The sequence below is a fragment of the Syngnathus scovelli genome, chromosome 16, assembly GCF_024217435.2.
Source record: "Syngnathus scovelli strain Florida chromosome 16, RoL_Ssco_1.2, whole genome shotgun sequence".
In the NCBI taxonomy this organism is placed as follows: domain Eukaryota; kingdom Metazoa; phylum Chordata; class Actinopteri; order Syngnathiformes; family Syngnathidae; genus Syngnathus; species Syngnathus scovelli.
In genome coordinates, this window is record NC_090862.1 from 5,200,852 (window position 1) to 5,228,597 (window position 27,746).

General features: G+C 44.1%; 1 protein-coding gene across 1 annotated transcript; it reads left to right on the top strand.

The window, feature by feature from the left end:
- Positions 1 to 80: 80 nt before the first annotated feature.
- On the top strand, positions 81 to 27,746 carry col5a3a (collagen, type V, alpha 3a). The gene is made up of 67 exons (XM_049745670.2): positions 81 to 360; positions 6,072 to 6,239; positions 6,319 to 6,523; positions 6,595 to 6,760; positions 9,553 to 9,675; positions 10,359 to 10,727; positions 11,354 to 11,467; positions 11,545 to 11,658; positions 11,737 to 11,790; positions 11,874 to 11,915; positions 12,239 to 12,301; positions 12,578 to 12,652; positions 12,756 to 12,839; positions 12,934 to 12,990; positions 13,088 to 13,141; positions 13,283 to 13,336; positions 13,405 to 13,458; positions 13,588 to 13,641; positions 13,817 to 13,870; positions 14,244 to 14,288; positions 15,044 to 15,097; positions 15,541 to 15,585; positions 15,660 to 15,713; positions 15,883 to 15,927; positions 16,251 to 16,304; positions 16,706 to 16,750; positions 16,869 to 16,922; positions 17,015 to 17,059; positions 17,168 to 17,221; positions 17,299 to 17,406; positions 17,520 to 17,573; positions 17,830 to 17,883; positions 17,974 to 18,018; positions 18,161 to 18,214; positions 18,357 to 18,401; positions 18,531 to 18,584; positions 18,678 to 18,731; positions 18,887 to 18,940; positions 19,013 to 19,120; positions 19,264 to 19,353; positions 19,423 to 19,476; positions 19,586 to 19,693; positions 19,772 to 19,879; positions 20,059 to 20,112; positions 20,304 to 20,357; positions 20,451 to 20,558; positions 20,626 to 20,679; positions 21,585 to 21,638; positions 22,585 to 22,638; positions 22,704 to 22,757; positions 22,833 to 22,940; positions 23,031 to 23,084; positions 23,172 to 23,225; positions 23,305 to 23,358; positions 23,454 to 23,507; positions 23,601 to 23,708; positions 23,811 to 23,864; positions 24,012 to 24,065; positions 24,125 to 24,232; positions 24,512 to 24,565; positions 24,666 to 24,701; positions 24,799 to 24,852; positions 24,937 to 25,213; positions 25,289 to 25,401; positions 25,466 to 25,534; positions 25,609 to 25,842; positions 25,919 to 27,746. Exons 1-67 carry the CDS (start codon positions 285 to 287, stop codon positions 26,063 to 26,065), a joined length of 5,529 nt encoding a protein of 1,842 aa, XP_049601627.1. The 5' UTR covers positions 81 to 284; the 3' UTR covers positions 26,066 to 27,746.

Consider the following 27,746-nt stretch of genomic DNA (forward strand, 5'->3'; position numbering starts at 1 on the left):
AAAAAGGCTTCTCTCCAAGACGCCCACCTAAGGGAGGGGAAGGAAGGAGAAGGGGGAGGCGAGCAGAGGGAGGGAGTGATGGCGAGGAGGAGAAATTGAATGAGAGGATCTTGAGAGGAGCCACCACAACAAAGGAACCTCTCCAACAGTCCGGCAACCACCGGCTTCAATTTCAATTTAATTTTTTTCTACCTTTGTCCTCTACATGCATGGCTGCTTAGTGCCTGAAACTTTTTGGACTGATAAATTTGGTGGAAGAGGGGGGGCCCTCAAGATTTGGGAAGATGGAAGACTTTTTAAGGAATGGGACAATACGGCTGTTGGTTTTGATTCTACTGCACTTCGCCGCCACTCAAGCCGGTACGGTATCGTTTAAGTAAATGCATGTCAAGGTAGAAAATTCGGGTACGTTTTATGAATGATGATTCTTAAAAAGAAAATCTCAAACTGAGATCAACTGAGATTTTTTTTTCTCTCTGCACGCAATTGTGAAGAATTCACAGCAACACACTGCAAAGTTCTCGAGATGATGGCAACCCAGATTTTTCTCGTGCAGGTTTGGGTCAGGTGTGCGCTTGTGCAAACGTATGACGTCACGCTGGCGTGTGCGTGCGAGCCGCTTCGCTTGACTGCGAAAGAGTTTCACGTTGGCTCGCGAAAGGGCTCAACGACTGACTTAAAGGGAGTAGATTAAAATTCCTGGCATGGATCTGTTGCGTGCTCGCACACTGTATAAAACTGCCTCAATCGTTCGTATCATTTTTTTTTTTTTTTTTTTTTTTAAATTGTAGCCTCTTTGTTGCTCAATCAATCGTGTCTTCTGGTTACAATTATTCCAAAGCTACCAATTACTTTGGTGACCGGGAACTCTCGACACACTTAATAAGCAGCAGTTAGCAAATAGTGAACAAGTCGTAAAAAAAGTTGTTTAATGCCAGTCCCAGTTGAAGTCAACCCTCAAACAAAACAAACTAAAAAGAATTACTCAGTGCGTATTTAAAACAACTGCTTAAAGAAAGTGAGCTCAATGCTAATGCTAATTAGCATTTATGTTGTATTGTTCTGTATTAATAAGAGATTCAGAGAATGAATGAATGAATGAATGAATGAATGAATGAATGAATGAATGAATGAATGAATGAATGAATGAATGAATGAATGAATGAATGAACTTACAGATGACAACATTTGTTGCTTTTTTTTGGGGAGTCTGGAACTGATTAATACCATTTCCATTCATTTCAATGGGAGAAGATGATTTGAGATACAAGTGTCTGGAGTTACGGAATGAATTCAACTTGTATGTCAAGGCACCACTATAATATGAGATCGGGATGGTCATAGTAATAATCAAGTTTTGATCATTATGTCTTTTTGCAATAATCAATTATTTTTTATAGCCTCATTAAAATTGAGCTGGAGCCGATGCCAGTAGTAATATATGTGAAAATATGAAAACGCTACTGCTTGATTGAATCCACCGGCTGAAACAATAACGTGATAGACGCAGGAAGCGAGCCAAGTGTCTTAATCACACTGAGAGCAGCTGCAGTGTCCGCTGCCGTCTTATGAGGTCCTGCGAAGTGATTGCGCTCGTATTTAAGGTGGCGCTGACTGATATCACGGCTCTCGGCGGCGTGTTTGTGCAGGTGTCAACAGTCTGTGTTTAGTCTGCTATATTTTATTTATTTTTATGACAGTTACATTTAGAGCTAACAGACATTTTCCTTTATATCAGATATGCTTTACTGGTGACTCAGCTCCTCTCTTTGCTCCTCAGTACGGCAGTAATGATCTGCCTTTTGAGTTCCTCACATTAAGTCCCCATTCGGAATATGTCTGTCAAGTCTTTTAATAGGTCAAGTGATTTAACTCCTTATGGGCGGCAGTACATCTGGCTCTAAGGAACGTGTTTTTTTCGCCCCCTCAAGCTGCATCTGTGATCACTGGATGCTCCAGGCAGCTGTCCGTGGGACAAGTTGGCGAGATGTACGACCAAATAAGCAGATGTCATTGTTTGGGGTCGGCCAATCTTGTGATGTCGTCAAAGGTTTCATCGTGGATGCTGTTTACGGATGTGATCTTGAGTGTTGATGATGTGTCACTTCAGAGGTCCTGAAACGCTCTAGACTCTCACGAGGCCACTTCATTAGGTACACTTGAGATCTAATAATGAGTTTATTATCATAAATACGGATTGTTATGGATGGCTGCTATGCAGTGTAAAGATTAAGAAGACATTTTTGAGGAGCAGGTTTCCTAGAGTTGCCCTCTACAAAACATCACTTAAGGCTATTTAGTCAATGGAAACTGTGGCTGAAGCAAGAGAAGATCCAAAATGATGCTTTCTCTGAAATTCCACCGAGAAGTGGAAACATGTGCTCAGGCCTTGAGGGGCAGGTGTTTTCTCAAAGGGTCCGGCAGCTTTTTGGCCTGCCGGCCTGTCGTCCTGTCAACAAACATGAGAAGTGAACAAACTGTGGAAAGCGAAGAAGGCGGTCTTGATGTTCTCCGCGAGCACGGCTATCTGTCAAAACGGTTGGCACCAAAAGCCGGATTTGTATGTTAAGAACCATAATACATAAATGATCACCATGTGTTTGCACGCTTGACCTAAATCCATCATCATAAAAAGACAAATACTACAAAAGAAGTCGAACGTAATACTGTATTATATCCCGACGCCTTCTTTCATCACCGCTCTCATATTGATATTCACGAGTGCGCTGAGCGTGTCTGCAGAGAATAACGTTGAACATTTTTCCCAGCCCTCCCTCAACTTCTCAACTCGACACGCTCCGACGGTGTCAGCGATAAGTAAAAGCAGAACCCAAAGCGGGCCCAACCCAGTCGGTGTGATTGCGATAAGAGGTTATCCTTTTTGCAATCTTTGAGCAAACCAGCGTGGAGTTAAAATGAGCTTTTTTTGTTTCTCCTCAATCCCTTCAAACACGTGCAACGAGTTTGTGGAGTAAACATCTGAGAGGAAATTGGACAAGGGCGGGCGTGCAAATTGCTTTCTGATGATATTATGCTGATATAATCGACTTTGACAAGCTACCGAGCTTGTTTCGTCAAAGTACACGGTGGTTATACAAAGTCAGCGTATACCGGAAAAACTGTCAGCTGTGAAAAACACATTTATTATCATTTTTTGTCTTGCTAGAGTTATTATTTACACTTGTATTTTTTTTAATCAACACGTTTGTCAACATGTCCACTCTGTCATATTAAATGTTATTGATTAAAAAAGAAATGCGACAGTTAAACAATTCTCAGCTAGCATGCTAACTGAATCATGTCCACCATATGCTCATTAAATACTAACGTAAATGTCCACCCTGTCGTCACATTGTTTTAGCTTCCAAAAAATATGGCTGCTTGACCAATATGCATTCCATTTGCTTTATGTTATAACTTTTAAATCTATCTTCATTTCATGTACACACGCTCCAACTCCCAATCTGACATAGATATGCATCTCTAAGTAATAAATCGAAGTCCAATCATCCATTTTTTTTTTTCTCTCCTCCTCTGCTCTTATACAGGGTGCGGTCCAAAAAAGGATGGGAAACTCCCGCTGCCCAGATTCCTCTTGGCTCGCTTTCTTGTTCAATTCCCTCCGTCGCTCCCTTGTGCTAGTTCACAGTTTACAGTGTAGCATTGTACAAAGCCTAGCGATACTTTTCAAGATGGATGCGTAGGTGGCCGTGAGTCATGGTGGGAAGTTTCCGAGATGTTTTTGGGGGACACAAAAGAACACATTATGTTCATGCGGAACAGTTTGGCCATGTCAAGTGGAAATGGCCCTTTGGGTGGCATTTTTTTTTTTTTGCACGCTGGGCTCAAGCATACCAAAGCGATGATTTAGAAACTATGCGAATAAATTCTAAATTCTCTAAACTTGTGTATGCTCGAGCTTCTTCCCATGTTCTCTCTGACCTTGTTATTGGATTTCAAAACATTCTTCAGTCCGTAGGGATGCGGTGATATTTCCAAACATGCTGCACAGAGCAGCAAAGTCAACAATGAGCCTTTCAGGTAAAGACGTTCCAACAAACTATTAACATAATTGCCCGCTTTTCATTCCAAGTCAGGCTCGTTGGTTCCCATGCCATGTCTGCCAAACCCATCGCAATTTATTCTGCACATTTGGTGTGAAATGAATTTATTTTTTTTTTTATCCCCTACATGAATTCTAAGCGATGTAATACTATGATAGGAACGTCTTTCGTCGTGCTTGGAATTTTTGGCCCCCCTTTTCATCTTAAACATGCCAGAAGGTCAACAGTGTCTTGTTGCATAAAAGTGTTTTGCTTTGGGCAACACACACTTGTGAAGGGGGGGGGGAACTGGAGATGTCGAAGACAAAATGTACTTCATGTAGTTCACGGTGTGCACTGACAGGTTGTCATACAAAAAGACATGAACCACTTCACTTGCTTACTCCCCAGGCAAAACTCATTCGACCCTGAAACCGACGATGAAACCACAATAGAAATAATTCCAAAAATTGTTCCCGACTTTACACACCAGATCATTTAATGAGATACTGACCTTCTACTCTATTACAACCGTTCAACTCTTCCTTCCCAACGGAAATTGATTTGCAAGTCAGAAATCAAAGGTGAGCGGTAAATAGAGCTACTAACAAGGTGGCTGAATATAAACATGAAGGACTTGATCCCAGACATGATGTGCTGAGAGAAGTCAACCAGGGACGATAAAGCTTGCTTACATTTTAATGAGGCTTTTGTCCCAAGCGCGGCAAATATGTATCGTTTGGCGGATGAGGTCATAGCTTCGCTTTAGCTGTAAATTATACGACGTGCCAGAATCAACATATAGGCGTAGATAACTTTGAAATTTTATGCTTCCATATATCATTGAGGCCTTGTTGACATTTCTTATTTATTATGTATGAACATTTTAATTGACTGAGTATGGAAGAACATATGCAGCAGATTTGTGTGGAACTTTGCTTTTTATTGTTTGCACTTGCATTTCTCGTCCTCTTTTCCTATTGGCGATTTATAGTTTATCCTATTTACTGCTTTGTCGCAACAGATTGAGAACACTCAAAGCTACTTGGCATAAACATTGTTTGCTGTGCAAATGCCATAAAACGTAATGTGCTACTTTTCCGTAATGGCAAACTCGAGCCATATGCGGACTAAAAGATGAATTTGCGAAACAGTTTTGCCTGGAGGAGACGAGTTTCAGATGTTTAAGTGCTAACGAGTTGCTTTGGATGGTCTCGCTCGCTAATACTGGCTGCATGAAAATAGATTTGCATGCCAAAGCAACAGCTGGTGCCATAACGCCCAACTGTAAGGTCATTTTAGCCAGTCAAAAGTGTGAAGAAAGTAATTTTCTGGAAAAGAACAGGCAGAATGGAATCGAGGGTTCAACCTAGTGCACTGTGATTCGATCTTACCGAGTCTATTCTTCTTTGTTTGTGTTTGAATGACTAACAGTATTTTACTGCCCCCCGGTGGACAAGGCAGGCACAACAGAAGGAGCAGCACCGTAAATTGGATGACAACATTAAATTAGTTCTTTACGTTTTATTGTCAAGTACCTTTGAGCTACTAATAATTTTTTTCACGTACAGTATCTGTTGCTAGCTGTAGCAATTAAATTTTCATAAAGTACACCAGGCAGAAGGCCCAGTTGACCAGCTGGTAGTGTGCAGTGATTTTTCTACTGTAAAAAATGTGCTTTGGCGCCATAGAGCTTGGGAAACACTGGACTAAATCAAAAGGCTTTACATTGCTTTTTGTGCCACTCAAGTGTTCCAAGTGTGATGCTCATGCAGCTGTCAGGTGTGCCGCAATCGGATTATAGGCGGGATGGTGTACCGCCGCTATCCCATAATAACATTCGGCAAAGCCCGACCACCTGCCGCCGAATCTCTCTGCGAAATTGCCTCTTCCGAATCTCTCTGCGAAATTGCCTCTTCTGAATCTTAGGAAGCAGGAAGTCTGCGGGCTTTCGAGACTGGCTCACAGCTAAATCCCGTTCTTTTGTAACGGTACTTTTTGTAACGATCTTTTTCTTTCCATTCTCAGCTCATTCCATCGATGTTCTCCAAGTGCTGGGGCTGTCGGAGAACATGGAGGGGGTGTCCTTGCACCCCGGTCTCTGCGGCAGTCATAAAGATGCCAAAGGAACACAACAGGCCTTCAAAATAGACCACAAAGTCCAGCTCAGTGCTCCCACTAAACAATTCTTCCCTGGTATTAGATTGTCTCTCATATTGACTTTGTATCATCTTGTCAATTTGAATATCTTCGAAGCATTTGCTCTGCTCCCCAGATTTCGCATTCCCGGTCAATTTCTCCCTGATGGCCACCGTGCGAGCCAGAAAGGGATCGCAGTCGTTCCTACTGTCCGTGTATGATGAGCACGGACTGCAGCAGCTGGGGCTCGAAGTGGGCCCTTCGCCCGTCTTCCTGTACCGAGCCGCCAGGCAGTCGGAAACATATCCGGCGTTCCAAGACGTCAATCTGGCCGATGGAGAGTGGGTATTTTTAAGCTAGGATGACCAATGAATCGGAGATCTCTGCCAACCTTCTTTTTTTGATCTTCCAGATGGCACAGGATAGCTTACAGCGTACAGGGCCAGTCCGTTAGCCTCTTTTTGGACTGTCACAAGGTAAAGACGCTAAAGCTAACACGTGGAGACGATGCCACCGCCATCAGCACGGAGGGAATCGTCGTATTCGGATCACGACTACTGGATGAAGGTGTATTTGAGGTAAAGCCCTCCCTCGTCCCGTGGGTTCAACGAGGCTGAGGTTGACTGTAAATAAAGCAAACTCCTGGCAACGGAAAGAACTTTTTAAATTTACATGCGGGATCACGAAAAGCCATTTACTGGGCTAATGTTTGATGCATAATGGCTGAAAAATGAATTACCTTGATTTAATGCCTGAGTCACTTCACAGAATGTCAAAATCAAAGAATTAAATGCGTCTGGCACATGCATTAATGCTAGACTAATGCTTACTAAGGGGCTGGGGTTGAACTCCATCATCACCCTGGCTGACTTGACTCACTCTGTCCAGGATAAATTTGCACCGGTAAGAGCTCATCATTGCAAAGCATCTGATACGGAGAGGCATTTTTCGTACAGACTTCAAAGCCGCCGCAGATCCGATTTGAAAGAAAATTTGTAGCTCAAGAGGCCAGAGGGTGTCGTGGGTCTCATGTCAATCAAGCACGGGAGGAACAAAGTGTTTTCCGAGGTAAAGGAGGCGTTTAAAAGGGAGGTCATAGCATTAGCATTAGCATTTAACAGTAAAAATGTTATCTTATAACAAATATATACAAATAACTCAACTGTATTGCAGGAAGAAGCACCAGGCTACTTCTTATTCAGTTGCTTAGCAACCAGTAATTGCACCTAAGACTATTTGGATGATCTAATGTCAAAGTGTGGAAATCTATTCATGAATCTGCACTTTTTTTCTGATTCTTCTCCCAAATTATTTCATGCTTGGTACGAGGAAACAAAATCAGTTGTTTTTTTAGGCAATGCTGCAAGCTAACCAAAAAATGGCGATTAAATTTTAAGTCGAATAGCACCTTGCAGAAGACAAACCACCGCCAGAGTCATAAAAGAATCACTTCCGTTTGATTTGCTTGATTCAAAAATCAAGATGAGCTCCACTCTAGTCCAGCAGGTGCAGCTCCATCTGGACAATGCCCAAGTTGGCCCTGATGCAAGTGGACTATACAAGCAAAAATTGAAAATAAATGATTATGTGCGCATTCTTACTCAGACCATGTTACAGTTTCACGCTTTGCACATGTCTTGTAGAAATCTGCTTGTCAGATTTCCTCCGCTTCAGTGAATCTCTCCAGGTGAAAATTCACAAGTTCATTAGTATACATGTCTGTTTGTGTACATTAAAGCGCTAGTGTCGCTAGCAAGGCTGGTACCAGGGGAAGGCAGATTAAAAGGGCTGACCTCTGGACCACTGTTCCCAGGCCCCAGTTCTGTGGGAGGAGGCCCGTGTTCCGGCCCAGTTCTCCCAGCGTGGGAGCTGTACGGCGTGAGACCAAGGGGGACTTGTGCTGAGCCACTAATGTCTCTATTACTTCCAGATTGAAGCCCAAACACTTGTTGGCAAACGCAACCATTTGCAAACATCAAAATGTCTGCTTGAGCTTATTCATAGCTTGCCGTTGGCTTTGTTTATGTGACTCTTAACACACACACTGTTTAGATAAGACCAAGTGTTTATTTGTTGGGGAAAAAATCGGATCTCTTCTGCTTTGACTGGAAATTTAGTATGTTTTTGGCACACGCGTGTAGTAGGGGCAGTTGTGTTTGGATGCTGAGTTGTTGATTTAGAACACAAAGGCGGACTTTATAGGTCAAGGTCTGTTTAAAAGCGCATGTAAGTAGCATTTAAAGTCACATTGAATGATGGACTTTATTACTGACACGCTAAGGCTAAAATACGCTAAAAATAAAAGCTAATGGCTAACCCAGGGGTGGACAAAGTCAAACAAACTATTCTTTTATCGAGCTGTCAGAAACCCATGCATTCCCAATTAAAATTGTCCAGCATTTTATTTTATATTTTACTTTATATTTAAAAATATTCAGTGCCTCTGTTAGCATCATTTGGCATTGATTAGCAAAGACATTGCAGTCACAACTAAAAATTAGCATCCGCCATTGTGAGTCAACTACAAATTAGCAATGCTTATGGAACTTGCGGGCTAATTGAAAATTGAATGAATAAATAATAATTATGACAATGAATAAATATCAGTGTGCTGTTAATTTTCGCTGCACACACAATAATTGATGGTGAGCAGACACTGCGCTAATTAATTTGAAATGACCGGGGAGCATCAAAAGATTGTTTCATTATGCTGAATGTGTTATCTGCAAATAATGGCTTTAACCTCTGATAAACTCTGGTCACAATAAACAGTAGGTGAAATAAATTTCACGTACACAGTCGCTCAGTGAGTCAGAGTGCATCCTCCTCCGATGTTGCTGCCGCATCTTAATTGGGGAACGATGAAGTGTGCCTGATTTTTGGGGGCAACATTTTAGTAGGGGAGAGAAACCCCGCCGGGCAAGAATAATAGGAAATCTTCTCTTTGAGAGTTTTGCCTTTGATCTCTAATTGAGATTGGATTAGAGTGGATTTACTCCCTGTTGCCAGTCTCTCCCCACTCACTATGACAGTCAAAGAGGGCAATACGTGCCCTCGCTCTGTGGGCTTCTGGCCAAAAACTGAAAGAAAAGACACTATTTGGATAACCTTTGCGCACACTGTACTAATGCGCCAATTAGTGACTCAACAGTGATTTCTTAAAATCAGAAATGCTGTATAGCAGATCGCCAGGGGCGGCGCTACAGGGTGGCCAGAGGTGGGCATGGCCACCCCTCGTCACTCTGCAGCCACTGCTCCGGAGAACGTAAACCGGATACTTTAATTAGGAACACTTGAAGTATCTGACGAGAGCCAATGCCGATCTGTTCACGACATTTACAGCTGTTGTGTTGTCTTGTATTCATTGCAGGGAGAAATTCAACAACTGCTGATTGTCGATGACCCCCAGTCAGCTGCCGCTTACTGTATCGACTACATGCCAAACTGTGAATCCGCTTTACAAAACAGCACCCAAGACCTGGACCTTCAAGGGGTAACCTATATTTTCCCTATTTGTGGCTTCGCAAGATTGAGACTTGCAAGTGACATTTTCCAGCCAATAAAAAACACAAAACATACAGCGAAGCGCAAACTGACGATTTTATGATTGATGACTTCCTTGGAAAGGCCAGCGGGAAAGCATTTCCTTTAAATCAAGCGCTTCATTGTTGAGGGAACAGCTGAGATGAAGCAAACAAATGTTGAGCAGAACCAGCTTGAAATCAGCCAAATCAACCAGTGACACACTTCTCACGCTGAATCTGTGCACGTGTGTCTGCAATGAAAGCCATCCAGAAATTGTCCATCTTGCAGATTGTTGGCTTTTCCAAGACTATTTCAGCTCTGGGATGAGCTTCGAATGCCAAAGCATGTCGACACTGGCCGACATCCCGTTTGCACACAGTGACCCCGTTTGGATCTAATCGCATCCCCAATGTTGTTCTTACGCTTAAAGATTTATGGCTGTTTGTATAGAGAGATTCTGGGCGTGTGTGGGGAATACAGGCCACGAATAACCTCACATTCTATGCGTAAATATTCAGAATAATGGTATTCATTATATACCTATCAAAATTGCTTCTAATTCTGTCAATAGCTCGATCATAGGATTGCTATTTGCTACATTGTGTTTCTCCCATCCAACTTTTCCTCACAATGCCTTTTTTTCATGAAAAGAAGTCCCAACTGGACCAGCCGGAAGAACAACAAGGCAAAGAAGGCAGGAAGGGCAGAAAGAACAAAAAGAAGCGGGACCGAGGCAAACGTAAAGGCAAGGGTAAAGGGAAGGGGAAGAAGAAGAAGGGCGGAAAGAAGAAAAAACTCCAGGAGGAGAATTCTTTGGAGGACGGCTTCATCGGCGTGTCTACGATGCTTCCCGAGTATCTCTCCCAAGAACCGTTTTTGGACACAAAAAGCGCCGAAGAAACGGTCAGTTCCGCTCAGGTTTACGAGGACCAGCCCCTTGTGGAGATGCCAATGGAAGAACCGTTGACGGAAGCCCCCACAGAGGGCGCCGTCGCAGCCGAATCTCAAAATCATATTGAGGTAGTTGAGTTAACAGCTCCTGGTTTTGGCCGCTGTAACCAATCACCGCATCTGCTAATCTCACATTTCTCCAGCTGCTCGCCACTAACCACTCACGCAACAATGTGCTTGGACCACAATGATCTGCATGGTATCGACAAGGGATGGGCATAGTAATTAGTTTCCTATGCTCAGATATTGTTTTTCTTTGGACCCTATCCACTGTTAGTCATTAAAAAAACTCACCTATTTGCCTTTCTGGAAGTTTCCACAAGGTGGCGCCAAATTCAACTATAATTTAAAATGATTGCTTTGGCATTGTCCTATGTCATTATTTTGCTCATTATAACATTGGCTTGAAAATTTAGAACATTCAGCGATGGATTGTCCCCTTAATTGCCCATCCCTGGTACATACAAAATAATATGTCATTATGTTGTACTTACTTAGCATAGCATATTTCTTAAAATTGTGTCACATCCCAGTAACATAAGATTTGCCTCTTTGCGCCATATCCTAATTTTGCACTGCTGTTTCCGCCTCGCAGCCGAGAATCTGATACAGCCTCGGATTTCTAACAGCAACATGTCCCAGCTAGCCCATTGTCCACATTAGCGCTAACATTTCATCTCACAATTGACACGCAGGAGATGGAGACGGGAAAGAGCAGAGAGGTGGAGAATGGCAACGACCTTTACGGCAACCTTGACGCCCTCGCTGTTTCCATAGTAACAGCGGGTGCAAATATTACTGAATCTGAGGTGGGTTGAAAGCACATGCAAACAAATACAGCATGTGACATTCACTGTAAGGGGTCAGCAATTTTGTTTTGAAACAGGTCCTCGAACACGACGACTACAATAACACCAAATCCGAGTATGAGGAATACGAACTGTACGACGAAGGCTACGATTTTGCAATGCGGGAAGGAGCCGAGACTTGGGAAACAAAAGTAAACTTTCACTCAGCTATTTGAACCCAGCGGTCAATTTTCCCCCAAAAGTCAAGCGATTTTGTATCCCTTCCTCAGGCAAGAGTACCGATGGAAAAAGGACAGAAGGGCGAGCCTGGAGTGTTTGAGCCGGTGAGCTGCCGAAAGCGTGGCATGAATAGCAAAGTAGTTTCGGCTAAAAAAAACTTGAAAATGTGTTGGTGACTTGTTTATAGGGTGCACTAGTGGAAGGACCGGCCGGCCTGCCAGGAATGGAGGTGAGTTGTAGGACCGTTAATAAAATCTATTTAGTGCTTTAAATAGACGGAATCCCTATCTAGAATATTGGTTTATATTAAATCATTGCCTAAACATGCCACTAGATGGCAGCAATTCACAGTTTTTATTTGATATAGTTTCTTGGTCATAAGACTCCATGAGCAGTATTTGTAACATGAACATGGGTTTGACCTGGGCAGAAAAAGAGTAAAAAGGTGAGTGGGTCCCCACAAAAAAAAAAAAAAATCGCCTTAGACAACACACTTGGGGATTAATTGGGGACTATGTAATTTATGTGACAATATCTGATTATCCTTCATAGGGATTTCCTGGTACAGTTGGACCAATTGGCCCCCCGGGACCCGGGGGAGACCCAGGTGAAATGGTGAGTGGGGCGTATAATAAACTCTTTTTTTTTAACCACAAAAAAAACCCCACAATGGTTCACAGAGTTCAACTGGCTGGACTGAAAAATGGCGCCACGTTTGACCTCCTTTTTGTTGCTTAGTTTGTGCGCTTGTTCAAATAAAATGCTGACAGTGCACGATAAGATAGTGCTAATACAATCAGACATTAAACGAGAGGACAGATGTTGTAATAAATGAATTTTATAATTTCTGCATATGCTTTTATATTTATCATTTTTATTTTGTATTTTAAGGGTCCCCCAGGACGTCCCGGTCTTCCTGGGGTTGATGGAATTCCCGGTCCACCAGGAACCTTGTTGATGCTCCCTGTAAGACTTGGCACAATACCACACATATGACAAATTCTCCATCAGCAATATTAACCACAAGGGGGTGCTGTTTGACTCCTCCTGACTTTTCTCTTGCCCTCAGTTCCAGTACCGAAGCGATTCCCAAAAAGGACCGGCGGTGTCTCCTCAGGAGGCCCAAGCGCGAGCTATTATTCAACAGGCCCAGGTAATCACCTAATTACGTGTATTGATCATCCTGCCATTGGAGCAATTGATCGAGATCTCAAAACATTTGTCACGCAATTGCACTTTCCTTCCAGCTGTCTATGAAAGGACCCCCGGGTCCGATGGGTCTTACAGGGCGACCGGGCCATCTGGTAAGATGACCGAGTCCTGTACGAGCCTTTTAAAGGATCAATGCTCAATCTTATACGACCTCACGTGTCAATAACTTGCTCCTTATCTATTTGGCAGGGTCCTCCGGGCCCAACCGGCCACAAAGGAAACATCGGCGACCCTGGACCGCCGGTAATGAGACGACATGTTTACCTCGCCGCAAGCGTCCATCTGCCACACGCTTTTGTTGTCGCTGTATTGATTTCCTTTCGTCTAGCTTTCTGACGCGCTTTTACACCTTTATTTTTTTCCCTATTTTTCGTGGCCATGCAGGGTCCTCAAGGATTGCCAGGACTTCAAGGAGGTAATGGAAAACCAGGAAAAAGGGTAAGCGATGGAATGGAACTCTATGACATCATAAGATATTGGTTTATTTCATTTTTTTTATTGTTTAGGGATATGCTGGAATAGATGGAGGACGTGGAGCTCCAGGTGAAACTGGTGTGAAGGTAAGACATCAGAGTGCTGTATTGCAGAGGTGAATTTTCTACACTCTGTCGAGCAGAACAGAAACTGATATTCATCTAAATAATGCAATTCTGGAGTAAAATCGAAAACCTTCCTCTATGACCTCACAGGGGGATCGAGGTTTTGACGGCCTTCCAGGACTGCCGGGAAACCAGGGACACAAAGTGAGTTTTTAATTCCTTTGGCGTGACACACTCTGTCGCACGGTAAAATGTATTTGGGCTTATTTGCATATTCTCCATGATTGTTTTGAAATTAGTGACAGAGTAGCATCTGTTCAAAAAGTCCTACGGAGAGAACCTGTTTTAATTTCGTGATGATGGTTTTGCATCTTCGTAGGGGGACAGAGGAAAACCTGGTCCTCCAGGGCCTGCCGGAGAGCCGGGAGAAAAGGTGAGAAGACTATTTCTGTCAAAATCGACAAAATGCAACATGGAGCTTTTGTTTGTTCTATTTTTCTACCTCACAAGGTTAAAAAAGATTTAAGAGAGTGATGAATAGATCAATACGACACGCCGCATAAATGCTACGGCAGCACACACCAAAGCAGGCTGCTCAGAATTGAAGCTACTCTTAAATCAAGCACAAGGAATGTACGAGATACAAAAATATTTTTGCTGAGATAGTATCAATTGATCCAGACATGCAAGAGAGAAGTCTAAAAAAATGTAGTATATGAGAAGGGGCGGAGTCATTGCAACAAGCTAGCTGCAGTATTTGTCATTTAGGTTCTGATCAAACGTGAAAAGTTTTTTGTATTTTCTAGGGACCAGATGGACCTATTGGCCCAAGGGGACAACCAGGTGAACCTGTGAGTAAAACACAAGTATCAAAAATCTGGATTTTGCACGATAGCAAGAAACGTCACACTGAAAAGAGCAGGCACCTTTGGTTTAAGAAAAAAAAAAGTAAAATGACAAAATGTCATCATTGCAGATAATCATAGCTCCAAAGTGCCTCTCGATGAAACCCGAGGCAGCCCGAGATGTTAAGCGTGCCGGGAGTGAGCGTGTCATTTGGCTTGTGCAGCAAACACACGGTGCTGATTGACTTGCACTCCATCTTCCTCCCAGTAGGAGCTTCGGGCTCAGCGGGCAGCCGTCCCTCCAAATGCGTGGCGAGGAAATAAAGTGCAAGAAGAAATTCTCGCAGAGCTGTGCTAAACTACACGGACTGCTTTCACCGGCAAGAATGGAAAGGAGGCGGGGAGGGGGGGAACACAGCCAGAGACAAATGCTAGGCAGAAATTGGGTTTGCTGGGAACAAGGTAGAGGCAGAGTGAAGAGATAAAAATCACAAGCGCAATGATTATATTTCCATATCAATCATGTCTCGGGAGATCACAGATGTGGCTTTGGAACAGGTGGCTTGGACAGCCTACAAAGCGTTTGCAACGGGGTTGAAGGGGGCTGGTATTAAAAAAAAAAAAAAACGAAATAAATAAATAAAAAACTAAAAAACGAGAAGCATGCAAATATACATGTGCAAATACAAGATGGCACAAATGAGATGTTATCTCTTTTCACATCGTTTCGTATTATTAATCCACGCATGTTTTGCCTCCAGGGTCCACGAGGTCTTGTTGGCTCCAGAGGGCCACCGGGACCGGTCGGCCAACCGGTAAGTCAACACTGGAAAACATCCATCCATCCATCCATTTTCTGAACCGCTTAGTCCCCACGGGGGTCGCGGGCGTGCTGGAGCCTATCCCAGCAGTCATCGGGCAGTAGGCGGGGGACACCCTGAACTGGTTGCCAGCCAATCGCAGGGCACACAGAGACAGACAACCAATCACACTCGCACTCACACCTAGGGACAATTTGGAGTCTTCAATCGGCCTACCAAGCATGTTTTTGGAATGTGGGAGGAAACCGGAGTGCCCGGAGAAAACCCACGCGGGCCCGGGGAGAACATGCAAACTCCACACAGGGAGGGCCGGAGGTGGAATCGAACCCGCACCCTCCTAACTGTGAGGCGGACGTGCTACCCAGTGCGCCACCGAGCCGCCTCACTGGAAAACAATACGCTTTTTTTTTTTTTAAATCAATTATTTCTGTTTTTAGGGAGTCCAAGGAGCAGATGGAGCGGAGGGGTCAAAGGGAAATCAGGTCCGTCAGTAAGATTCATGATTGGCGGTAAATCATTGCTGAATATGACTTAAAAATGTGACGCTTGTTTACAGGGTCCACATGGAGAAATTGGATCTTCAGGACAACAAGGAAATCCTGGACCACAGGTACCGCACACTAACAAAATCCAGACCTGATTTCTGGTAATATTAAACTACCTTATTATTTTTATTATTATTATATTATTTAGTATTATTCCAGACACACACACACATATGTTAGCTCATCTCTGCATCCTGTGACATTTAACCTGAGTGATGCTTTCCTCCGGCGCAGGGATCGCCCGGCTCCCAGGGTCCCATCGGGTTGCCGGGAGAGAAGGTGGGTCTCTTGTCTCTCGTTTATTCCCGAAATTAAACCCGCGTGACCTTGTAAGTGTCACCGCGCTCGCCCACGGGGAGGGGACAGTACGACTCAACTAGCGCCGGCTTCCATTGTGACAGGATTGACACAGGCAGAAAATCAATTGCAAAGAAAAATACACAAGCGTGTGGACATTAAGGGGCGGCCTTGGTCTTTGTCCATCAAGCAGCTAGACTGACAAAAAAAATGGCAGCAAGTCATTGTTAATATTTGTGTGGTTGATTGATTCATTGCCACTGTGACATAAGCACTTCTATTCTATTCGGTTCTGTCCAATACAGGGTCCCCAAGGGAAGCAAGGCCTGCAAGGTTTACCAGGAATTGATGGACAACCTGTAAGTACACACAATGAGCAGCCATTGCGCAATCAGGAGCAACAATGTTCTTCAGTACATTTAAAGGGAGTCAACAGACCTTTGTCTCGATACGCACAAATGACAAAAGATTGTGTTCCGCCTCGATGTTTTAACTATATTTGGGGAAAAAAATAGCTCTCTCATTTCCTTGTCTAAATTGCAGTGGGACACATTTAAATGTCTTTCACTTGATGCTTCTTTTAATTACCCAGTAAAGCTTAGTTTCAAGCAATTGCCTTTTAATGGGGGCTTCACTCTCACTTACACTGACTTTCCCCTCTTTTCAATTGCCTCGTTTCAGTCAGGGGGGGATTCCATTAAACGCGGCGTAATGACGGTGTATTTGAATGGAGCTAACTTGAGCTGATATCTTACAACAGGGTCATCCAGGAAGAGAGGGACCCCAAGGGGAGAAAGGCGACCAAGTGGGTAACCACACGAGTCTCTGCCCAGATTTATTTGCAGCTTGTAAATGTCATTGGCTTTGTAATGCAATGATGCATTTGTTCAAACGCTGCTGGAAATATTTTCTGTCATACGCAGGGAGTGCCAGGTGCCCTGGGGCCAATCGGGTACCCCGGGACCCGCGGAGTCAAGGTGAGACCATGGATGCCTGGTTGTTAGTCAATCTTTATAATGTTATCTACGAGTTGGATGGGAGATTAACATTGCTTGTGTTAAATTTTAAGGGAGCAGATGGGGTCAGAGGTCTAAAAGGTGGCAAAGGGGAGAAGGTGAGTTACACTTTGGTTATATGTGTCTGGCTGCAGTTAACCTACGGATTTACTATCACAATATAGTGCCATATTCATCATTCAAGATGTCTTCTTTCCCCTCATTAGGGAGAAGATGGCTTCCCTGGCTCCAAAGGTGACATGGGCATCAAGGGAGACAGGGTAGGAACATCTTTCTAACTATAACCCTCCCCTGTTTAAAACAACAAGTCTGCAAAACAAACTTTTGTACCCTCAAGGGGGACAGTGGGCCCCCAGGTCCTCGTGGAGAGGACGGAACGGAAGGTCTCAAAGGCCAACACGGAGGCGTAGGGGATACTGGAGCTCCTGGGATTGCCGGGGAGAAGGTATGATTCATTTAGTGGCGGGCATAAACTTAATTCAACTCAAGATGTTTTAGCTTAATGCTAACTAATCGTGCAAAATGATAAAGTAGTGGTGAAACTATCTTTTTCTGTAGGGTCACCTTGGAGTGCCAGGACTGCCAGGATACCCAGGACGTCAAGGGTCAAAGGTAATTGATTACTGATGAGGCTCATCTGTACCTTTCCTTGTTTGATTAAACACAAAATCATGATAGACAACTTTTTAAAATTGCCTGTTCTATTAATTGGTCTTCAGAGGCATCCATTCATCTCGTGGTGATTAATGAGGGTATTTACAATGTGTTTGGTATGATTAGCTATAGTTTGATACAGTTGTTAATTATACACTGATGAGACACTGGAGTGTATGCCCGAGGTTGATCAACCTCCACGTATCCCCCCCAGGGGTCTCTTGGCTTCCTTGGTGGTCTCGGAGCCCCAGGAGAGAAAGGACGGAGGGTGAGGAGACTTCCATTAAATGCACATCCGATAGCTTTTATTAGGAATTTGTAGTCACAATAAAATGTAATTATGCACTTCTCAATCCAGGGTCCAGCTGGCCAGCCTGGATCCGGAGGCCAAAGAGGTCCTAATGTGAGTATAGCTGCATTTATGCACTATGATGATCTAATACAAAATGACAACGATTAGATTGTGGCGTTCACTTCTATATTCCACATTTTTCCATTGGAATAAATTATTCATATGCTTATTAGCCTTTTGCTATTGCCGACAGGGGGCCCGAGGAGGAAGAGGAGCCAGAGGTCCCACCGGGAAGCCTGGAGAAAAGGTATTGGGGCTTAAGAAAAATAGACGCAATGCTTGAAACTTGAAAAATGATGGCATCAAATACTGTTAATGTCGACCCAAAAGGAGCAAAAATACAGCAATTTTGAGCAAGGTCAACAGATCCTCCATGTTTTTTGTCATAGGGTTCTTCCGGACAAGATGGCTCTCAAGGATCCCCTGGAGAACAGGTAACCTCATGACTTATAGACAGTGGCTTGGCTTTATACCCACCAGTCAAATTGGAATTGCACAGGCTCCAGAAAACACAATTATTGGCTGGAATCACATTTGGTATTTACGTTTGATATTATTTTTAGGGTCCTCAAGGCCCGCAGGGAATGCACGGTGAAACAGGAACAAAAGGACCAAATGTGAGTAGACTTTGCGGATTTTATTTTATCATACCTTTTTAGAGAATTCATTTTCAGTTTTTACAACGATAATAAAAGATGCCATTCGTTTAGGGTCCACCTGGAAAAGATGGAGTTCCAGGTCATCCTGGCCAGAGAGGGGAGCCAGTAAGTCCTCACACCAACATTTTATAGTTGGTTCATATTGTTGCCTTTGGGCCCTGATGATAAATTGCCAAAGAGCTGAGAGTCATATATAGTCACTTTATTAGCACTGCAGATGAAGCAAGAGTCGTGACATTCTAAATGTTCTTTCTTAAAAGGGATTCCAAGGCAAAAATGGCCCCCCTGGTCCCTCGGGTGTTGTCGGACCACGGGTAAGAGGATTTTTCTTTTAATGCCGCTCTCTCTTTCATCCTGTAATAAAATTCTCCGAATGTTCCCTTCAGGGCAAGACGGGTGAAACGGGGCCAACTGGCGACAGAGGTCATCCGGGTTCACCGGGACCGCCGGGTGAACATGGATTACCTGGATCGGCTGGAAAGGAGGGAGCCAAGGCGAGTAATTTTCATTGTATTGTTGAGATAATTATTCTGCAGGCGGTCCAAGGACGTGGTTACAGCTAATCTTCCGTTAAAGAAAATAATAGTATTCTTTATTGCAAGACTCTCCAGTTGACGTGTATTTATCTGCGTTCCAGGGAGACCTGGGCCCACCAGGAGCACCAGGAAAGAGTGGCCCTTTAGGGACCCAGGGATTTAGAGGGAGCAGAGGGATGCCAGGCGCACCGGTAATGCAAACATTCTGCAAAATTTGGATTACAATGACACGATTGACGAGTTATTTGCATCCCTCGCAGGGTCCTGCAGGCTTAAAAGGAGGAGAGGGTGTTGCTGGTATTGCGGGACTCATTGTAAGTCCGATTTTGGGCTATTTCACTTCATCCCCTTTCCTTACAACTTTTCTGGAAGAGGAGTACCCACTCTGAATGACATCTCAATCTTTTGTGACCCCCCCCCCAGGGTGCCAATGGAGAGAGGGGACCTGCTGGGCCAGCGGGTGGTATTGGGCAGCCAGGACGGTCCGGCAATGTGGGCTCGGCGGGGCCGATGGGAGAGAAAGGCGAACCAGTAAGACGACAAATAATTGAGTTAATGCTACCAATCTGATCCGATGGGTGAGAGTGACCAAAATAATTTTGTTCAAAGGGAGAAAAGGGACCCAGCGGACCGGCTGGGCATGATGGGGAACAAGGACCAGTTGGACTGCCAGGACCCGTCGGACCAGCTGGGCCTCCTGGCGAGGATGGAGACAAGGTATTCAACACTACACTTTGAAGGATGCAATGACAGATCGCTTGGGCAGTATCCAGAAAGGTTTTACTTATCCGTCACTTTTTGGTCCTGAAAGATGTACCAACAGTTACATCAGGTTCTATCTAATATGGATATTGCATAGATCCAGAGATCAGAAATCAACTAATCTGTCTCCGTAGGGTGAAACAGGAGGACCAGGCCAGAAGGGAAGCAAGGGAGACAAAGGAGAAGCAGTGAGTATGAATCCCATTTCAATAATCTTAATGTTATGCAAGAGACAGGCAGGAGGCAATGGACATCCTGGCTCATAATTGGTTTGGGATAATTCATTATGATTAGTTTGTCTGTACAATGTACCCCGCCGGTATAATGAGCAGATGGTTTTTAATCATGTCTTCAGTGAAACAGTCATTCTGTTTTTTAGGGACCTTCAGGACCCATTGGAATTCAGGGACCCCCAGGCCAGCCAGGAGTGATTGTAAGGCAGTATAACTAACATTACACTGCATGAATATACATCCGTGGTGGATCCTTTGGTTTGGCAGTGTTGATCTGGCCTTGCGTGTTTCAGGGGGCAGATGGTGAGCCAGGGCCTCGTGGGCAACAGGGAATGAACGGACCCAAAGGTGATGAAGGACTCAGAGGCTTTAAAGGAGCAACTGGCCCCACAGGCTTACAGGTAAGAAGGGCAACTGATTGTATGATTATAGATTTAAGATCCAGGGATGAATTGATTTTCTGTGCAGGGAATGCCAGGACTGCCAGGGGAGAAAGGAGAAAGTGGGCATGTGGGCTCTCTGGTGAGTAAATAGATAAAACACCACGATCGAATTCGGTCCATTCAGTCCATTCGTCGCCTTTGCTTAGTTTTTGCTCTTCATCTTAATTACAGACCTGTGTTCGACTAGATTGTCATAAATGAATAAGTTTAGGATGAAACACTTGGAAGTACCAAAGGAAAAACATTCTCTTTGAATGAGACGAGGGTTCGCTTTGGTGAAAGTGAAGAAAGATGAGATAAGAGCTACAGAGAGGAAGCGGCGGCGCAATGGAGTGGAAGGAAGAGGCGGGCCGCTGACTGCAAGAAGGAAGGAAGACGCCGTGACAGCTGCTAATCAGATTAGCCTCAGCCTTGGCTGACTAATGAGCATCCTCCTTTGTGACAGTCATCTCGGTGCCTCGTCAACCATAAACGCACGCTCTGCAAGATTCTCTCCAGCCTCTCTGCTTCCACAGCCAGATAATGTAGCCACATGGAGCCAAAACAGAAAGACTGCCAGAGACATTTGGGAGACCTTGGTGTATGTCCGATCGTTACAGTTCAGGACTTGTCGCTAGCATGTCTCCATTCCTCAACCTAGATTGTATTCCTTTGTGTCGGGACATCACACTTTAGGTTTACCCAACAGAAAGACAGTTGGGATTAATTTCTTGGCACCTCAGCACGGTATTGAGCAGTCCGATCACGTCCTGACTGGCTGTTGGCTGAGAGAATATGCTCCTCTTCATAACAGCTTTATTATTAGAAAGAAGGAAGAAAAGAGATAATGGTGGCGGGGCCAAATGACAAAAAGTCTGTCAGGGTAACGACCTGTCTGGATGTCTTCATCGTGTCGCTAATGTTATGATAGCCGAGGGACTTTTTGGGGTCACACTATATTTGATTGATGCAAAGATGCACATGAAGACATTTCTTTCTCCACAGGGACCTCCAGGACAGCACGGACCCCGAGGACCCCAAGGACTAATTGGCGCAGAGGTAGAGGAACAATCTTTTATCTGTGAATGTTTATGCTTGGATCACAATCGTTGATTTGGACCAATTTTTTGGCTCCTATTTTAGCCACTCAAAACTTCCTCTATCTGTAAGATGGCAAAAGAACATTAAGTCTGGAAAAGGCAACTCAGGAATTATAAAAACATGAAGAAAAGTCAAAACTGATTTTCCACAAAGTATCGCCTTGAATTGACAATCACACTTCCGACTGATTCCCAACGGCTCCCCGGAGTGTTCACCCAAACCACCTGGAAAAGCAAATCCAGAACTAAGTCGGGGATAAGAAGGAAAAAAAAAAAAAGAATGTTGACTCTCGCACGGCTGAGCGACTCATAAAAAAACATGACTTGGTTTACCACCACCAAAGGGATAAAAAATTATTCACAGAATGAAGAACTAATATAAGAGCTGTATTTAAAAGTCGGTATGCTTTGAAAGTCTTTAGTCTTTAATTAGTTTAGGATTTAATTTGTTGGTGTACCTAATGATATGGCCAGACATTCTGTGTTTTCTCCACACACAGCTTCTGATTATTTTTACAATAAAGGGGTAACGTGATTTCAACGACACTCTCCCATCTACCTTTGAAACTTTTGAATTATTAACGCAAGATAAAGATTCCCACAGACAGTTATATTTGCAGCTTCATTAATCATTTACAATTATTTGACTGTCAACCCTGAGAGGCGGTTATATTTACCCGGGTAATGGCTGTCCATCTGCATACAATGTCTCATTCTGCTCTATTATTCAAAATTCAAGTGCAGTAAGTCATGCGTAAATGGACTGATGTGTGGTCAAGTGGGATATTATGTGGGTGTCAGGATGTGACAAAAAAGCAGTCGCCACCCGGAGATCGCTTCATTCTGCTTTGAGATTTGTTTTTTTTCTGTCCTTGGTTCTTATTTGGAGATGTTCTATCTTTCAGGGCACAGCGGGAATGCCAGGTGGAGTTGGTCAACCTGGACCTACTGGAGAAAAGGTCAGTATGTCCCACTAGCAACCAGAATCCTTTTGCTCATGTTCCCAATGTTTTTTCTCTTCTAGGGTGAAGACGGTGAGGCCGGGAACCCGGGACCAGTTGGCGAGTCTGGCGCTCCTGTGAGTCAATACTGACCTGACTTTCTCAACCATAACTCCTAGCAGGTTTTGAGACATGCTTGGCTGATGTTTCAGGGTATTAAAGGAGAGATAGGGGAGAAGGGCGACTTTGGACCAGCTGGGCCAGCAGGACCTCCAGGAATTAGAGGACAACCAGGAGATGACGGATCGAAGGGCAATATTGTTCGTTTGTCTGATTTACCCAATTGCCATTGATATGACAGTAAAACAATCATGTTGAGTGTTGTATTACTGACTGCTCTGCCTTCCAAGGGGCCTGTTGGATTCCCAGGAGATATAGGACCCCTTGGAGAAGTTGGTGTCACTGTAAGCAACTAATGCCCATTTCCACTACACAGCCACACACAAATATAGGAGTCCCTTATCGTTTATGACATATTGTTTACCATTTAGGGACAAGATGGCGGACCTGGACCTAAAGGTGATGACGGAGACACAGGCAAAGCGGTGAGTTTCTTTGGGGATGGCGTTAACTCAGATTTGTGTTTATTCATACTTGGGATCAAATTACTATTATAACCTACAGGGACCTCCAGGAGCTTCTGGGGAGCCAGGTCCTCCAGGACCTCCTGGACGAAGGGTGAGGTTAAAGTGTTGGTGTGTTGTGTATTTTTGATGATGCAGAGCAGGCAAGTTGTCTTTGCATCAACATATTTTATTAATCTGCTGCTTCAGGGTCACTTGGGGGCTGCGGGACTCGAAGGCAAGCAAGGAATGAAAGGCGCCAAGGTGAGCATGGGAGCTTTGAGCTTGGCGGTTATTAATTTTAATTTCCTCATGTGTCGTGTTCATCATGTTTATTTCTTGTCTGTTGCTCGGTAGGGAACAATAGGTACCCAGGGTCCAGTGGGTAAGACTGGCCCTGTGGGGCCGCAAGGCCACGCAGGGAGATCTGGTCCAGATGGACTTCACGGTATCCCAGGCCCTGCGGTCAGTATACGACATTTGGATCTCTGAGAGAATAGTGGATAGTCTGGTTCCATCTTTCTTGAACTACATTGTCTAACCTTGTATCATTTCCTTTGCATGCAGGGTGAGCAAGGGTTACCTGGTCCACAAGGACAAACTGGACCACCTGGGCCAATGGTGAGCTCCTTAAATTGAGCTGGTAAAGATGATGAATTGAGAAGAAGTTCAGAATTCTTTTTGGAAAACAGTGTCATGCACAATCTATAATCAATTTTTTCCCAATGTGAATTTACATAATGGAATAATGTCCGATATCATTAACAGGGACCACCGGGACTTCAAGGATTGAAGGGGGACCCCGGAAGCGATGGCGAAAAAGTAAGCCTGTCAATGTCTATGTAGTGACAAATCAAGTTTAACTATACATCTGCCTGCAGGGTCATGGTGGGATGATTGGCCTAGTGGGACCTCCGGGAGAACCTGGTGAGAAGGGTGACAGAGGCCTACCTGGTATTGACGGAGCACCCGGGCCTAAAGGAGATCAGGTATGAATGGTTCTAACATTGTTAGGTGCCTTGAGAATATGAGTGATCCAACTTATGAGTTTCTTGAGTTGACTTGTAAGCACAGACTTGAGATATGAGCATTGTGTGGTGGCACTGAGCTAACTCCACTCAATACGTAGCATTGTGGCAAATAATGAACAATACTTGCCACAATATATTTAGACCTTGAATATACTCTAGGAATACATTCTTTATCCTCTGAGATGATCTCATGTACTTCAATCACTTATGATAATTAATTAATCTTGTACCATTTAGGGTGTGACTGGCGTAGCTGGTCCCACTGGACCACCAGGACCGACTGGTTTGTCAGTAAGTTACATTATGTGCAATTGGGGGAAATGCTGCACTGAATTATTATCCTATTCAACACAATAATACCTTGCGATAATATTTCTTCCTCTGTTCTTAGGGCGCTGGCGGAGAAAAAGGATCCAAGGGCAACATGGTGAGTTAAAATGAAGGCTTTCAATTTGGTCTCTATTAAAGGCAGCCTGCAGGTGGCAAGTGATTGACACGTGACGTTCTCCTCTTCTGCTTTCCAGGGTCCCATTGGTTCCAAAGGAGACCCGGGCCCTATTGGCCTTCCAGGACCCCCAGTCAGTACTTATGCTAATCAGCATCATAACCGCTTGCAGTTGTTTTTTTGGGGGGTAATTTTTGGGTGGTATTAAATCTTTCAGGGACCCGCCGCTAGGGTGGTTCAACCGCTGCCGATCCGGGAGGGCAGGAAGAAGAAAAGACGAAACTCATCTGGAGAGGAGCAAGCGCTGATCAATATGGAAGACTATCTGCAAGCAGATCAACCTTTAGGAGGAGAGGATGGCATGGAAGAAGTCTTTGCCACTCTTTCATCCATGAAAACCGAGGTGGAGCTGATGAGGAGACCTTTGGGGACCTTTGAGAGCCCGGCACGCACCTGCAAGGAGCTCATGATGGTTCAGCCAGATTTCAAAGATGGTGACCTAGCATTTGTCCTGAGCATGCCGTCTTCTCTTGGTTATGGATGACAACTTGTTTCCGTGCGCTTGCTAGGAGACTACTGGATTGATCCTAACCAAGGCTGCAACCGAGATGCCCTCAAGGTCTACTGCAACTTCACAGCTGGTGGAGATACTTGCCTGGACCCCGACAAGAAGATCGAAATGGTACGTCTTCAACGGTATTAGCCTGCCGAGAAACTCAGCTTGCAATTGTTGCCTTGCTCTTTAGGTGAAATTAGCATCGTGGAACAAAGAGAAACCGGGAGGCTGGTACAGTCAATTCAGAAGAGGCAGGAAGGTACAAACTGGACATCCTCAAAGTTCTAACAACAGTTCTGTCCAAATGAATATTTATGTGCCGGTACTTGCCAGTTCTCTTACGACGACATGGACGGCAACACCGTACATGTGGTCCAGCTGACCTTCCTCAAACTACTGAGCGCCACGGCAAAGCAACGCTTCACATACACGTGCCAGAACTCGGCGGGATGGTATGACGCCACGTCAGACTCCTACCGCCACGCCGTTCGCTTCCGTGCCGGCAATGACGAGGAGCTGACGCAAGCGAAAAGCACCTTCATCCATGCCGTGCACGACGGATGCCAGGTTGGTGCCGGGGATCGTCACCTTACATGGTTGCTCTTAGATTTGAAATTCAAAAATGGTCACATTTTTCTTTTAGGTACGCAAAGGTCAGGAAAGTACCGTTCTGGAGATAGACTCTCCCTCGTCTGAGCTGCTGCCCATTATGGATGTGTCGGCAACAGACTTTGGAAACAGCAACCAAAAGTTTGGATTTCAAGTTGGACGGGTGTGCTTCACTGGCTGAAACGATGACAACCAACAGGGAGAAGAACAAAAAAAAAACCAAGACCACTGAACACTGCAAAACCAAAGGAACGCGGATTTTATCACTGCCCCCAGCAATATTTATTGTTATATTATGTTGTATATTATTTAAGACTTTCTTCACAGCCCATGTTGGGAATTCCTTTGGCTTTACAACGAGACGAAAACATTCATCACTTGCAACAAAGCACCAAAGGGAAATAAGATGTTTATTGTTTTGTTTTTTTTTCCCTCCATTTCCTTCAACTTCAAATGTTCCTGCGCCGGGATGAACTTACGAGCTACCAAATATTGTCAAAGACTGAAACCGAGTAATTCCCAGACATTCATTTGCATGCCGCCGGGTTGCCATACTGACGATTGCTTATCGCACGTCAAACTTAATTCTACACCGAAACAATTCTTCATTTTTTTCTTCGTAGGAACCATGAATCGTTTTGTTTACCCTTCTAGCGCAGTTTGCTAAAACGTGATTAGCATTTAGTATTTAGCCTTCTCCAGAACTGACTGCTTGATTTCTTATTGCGTTTAAGTCCTAATTCACAAATGTGTGTTCCCGCACGTACTGTATTTGTCTCCTCGCTGCGAGGACGTTCCAGGGCAAGAATTAAGAGCGTGCCGATTAAAACCACTCCGCCATGCTCTGTTATACCAAGAGACATGTCATGCAACTCAGAGCGTCGCTCGCAGGCATTTGTTTCTCTGGATTATTTATATGTTGGAATATGAACGTGTTATTTGCTCTTCGCCGGTGCTATTTTTTTGTTTTGTTTTTGTGCCTCTGGATCACAGGAAGGGGAGGGGGAGTGGTATTGCTCCTTCAGCAGAAAGAATCACCCTTTGAGGGAGGCTGGGGATGACTGCTGAAGGTGATGGGGGGGTGGGGGGTTAGGAGGTTGGTAAGGGTAGGAGGGCGTTGCACATCTTCTGGCTGATTGTGCCAATTTCACAGGGCCAGGGAAGGTCGCTGGGGACATGTCAGTGCAGTGTGGCTTGCAGCTTTAAAGGGAAACTCCACTCTTGCATTGAACTTGTCGTGGACTATTTGATAAGCATGAAAGGAGGGTTCCAGATGAAAACCAGCCGAGGCTACATTTAAAGTAGGGCATGGTTGATTAAATTAGATATTAGTCATTTTAAAATGATTTTTGCTGGGTTTATTTTAGGTTCATTACAACATAGGACAAAGTTAATGACATGCAAACAGTGCCCCTGATATAAATAAAAAAAAGTAATAAAAACAAAAAACTTAATTAACTAGAAAAAAAAAATTGGGCCAGTAAATTGGTTATTGGATTAATTCTGAGATTTAATTGGAACCTAAAAAAAAATATCGGTCGGGCCCAAATTAAAAATGAGCCGATGCATCTCACTTCATTCCAGGTGACCCCAACATTTTAATGTCTTTAAATAAACAAATGGTGCTATATAATATTTTTTGGACATTAAAATATGCATCCAACCTCGGTGGTTTGAAATGTACGCGTCCGCCAGTCCAACCCTGTGTTACACCTCCCGTGTATTTTTCTTTTTTTTTAGTGTGTTTGATTTTCCATACTGTACAGTTATTTTATTAGTTTATCCTGAACTGAACATAAATGTACTTGTCATAAAACCCAAAAAAAGAAATGGCGTGAATAAAGGGCGTTGGGGAAATGCTG

Excerpts from the sequence above, each read along its gene's own strand:
- col5a3a (XM_049745670.2), top strand. The coding sequence starts at position 285 with ATGGAAGACTTTTTAAGGAATGGGACAATACGGCTGTTGGTTTTGATT. Across the intron at positions 15,714-15,882 it reads AAGGAAATCCTGGACCACAG|GGATCGCCCGGCTCCCAGGG; the intron begins GTACCGCACACT and ends CCTCCGGCGCAG. Across the intron at positions 16,751-16,868 it reads AAGGGGAGAAAGGCGACCAA|GGAGTGCCAGGTGCCCTGGG; the intron begins GTGGGTAACCAC and ends TGTCATACGCAG.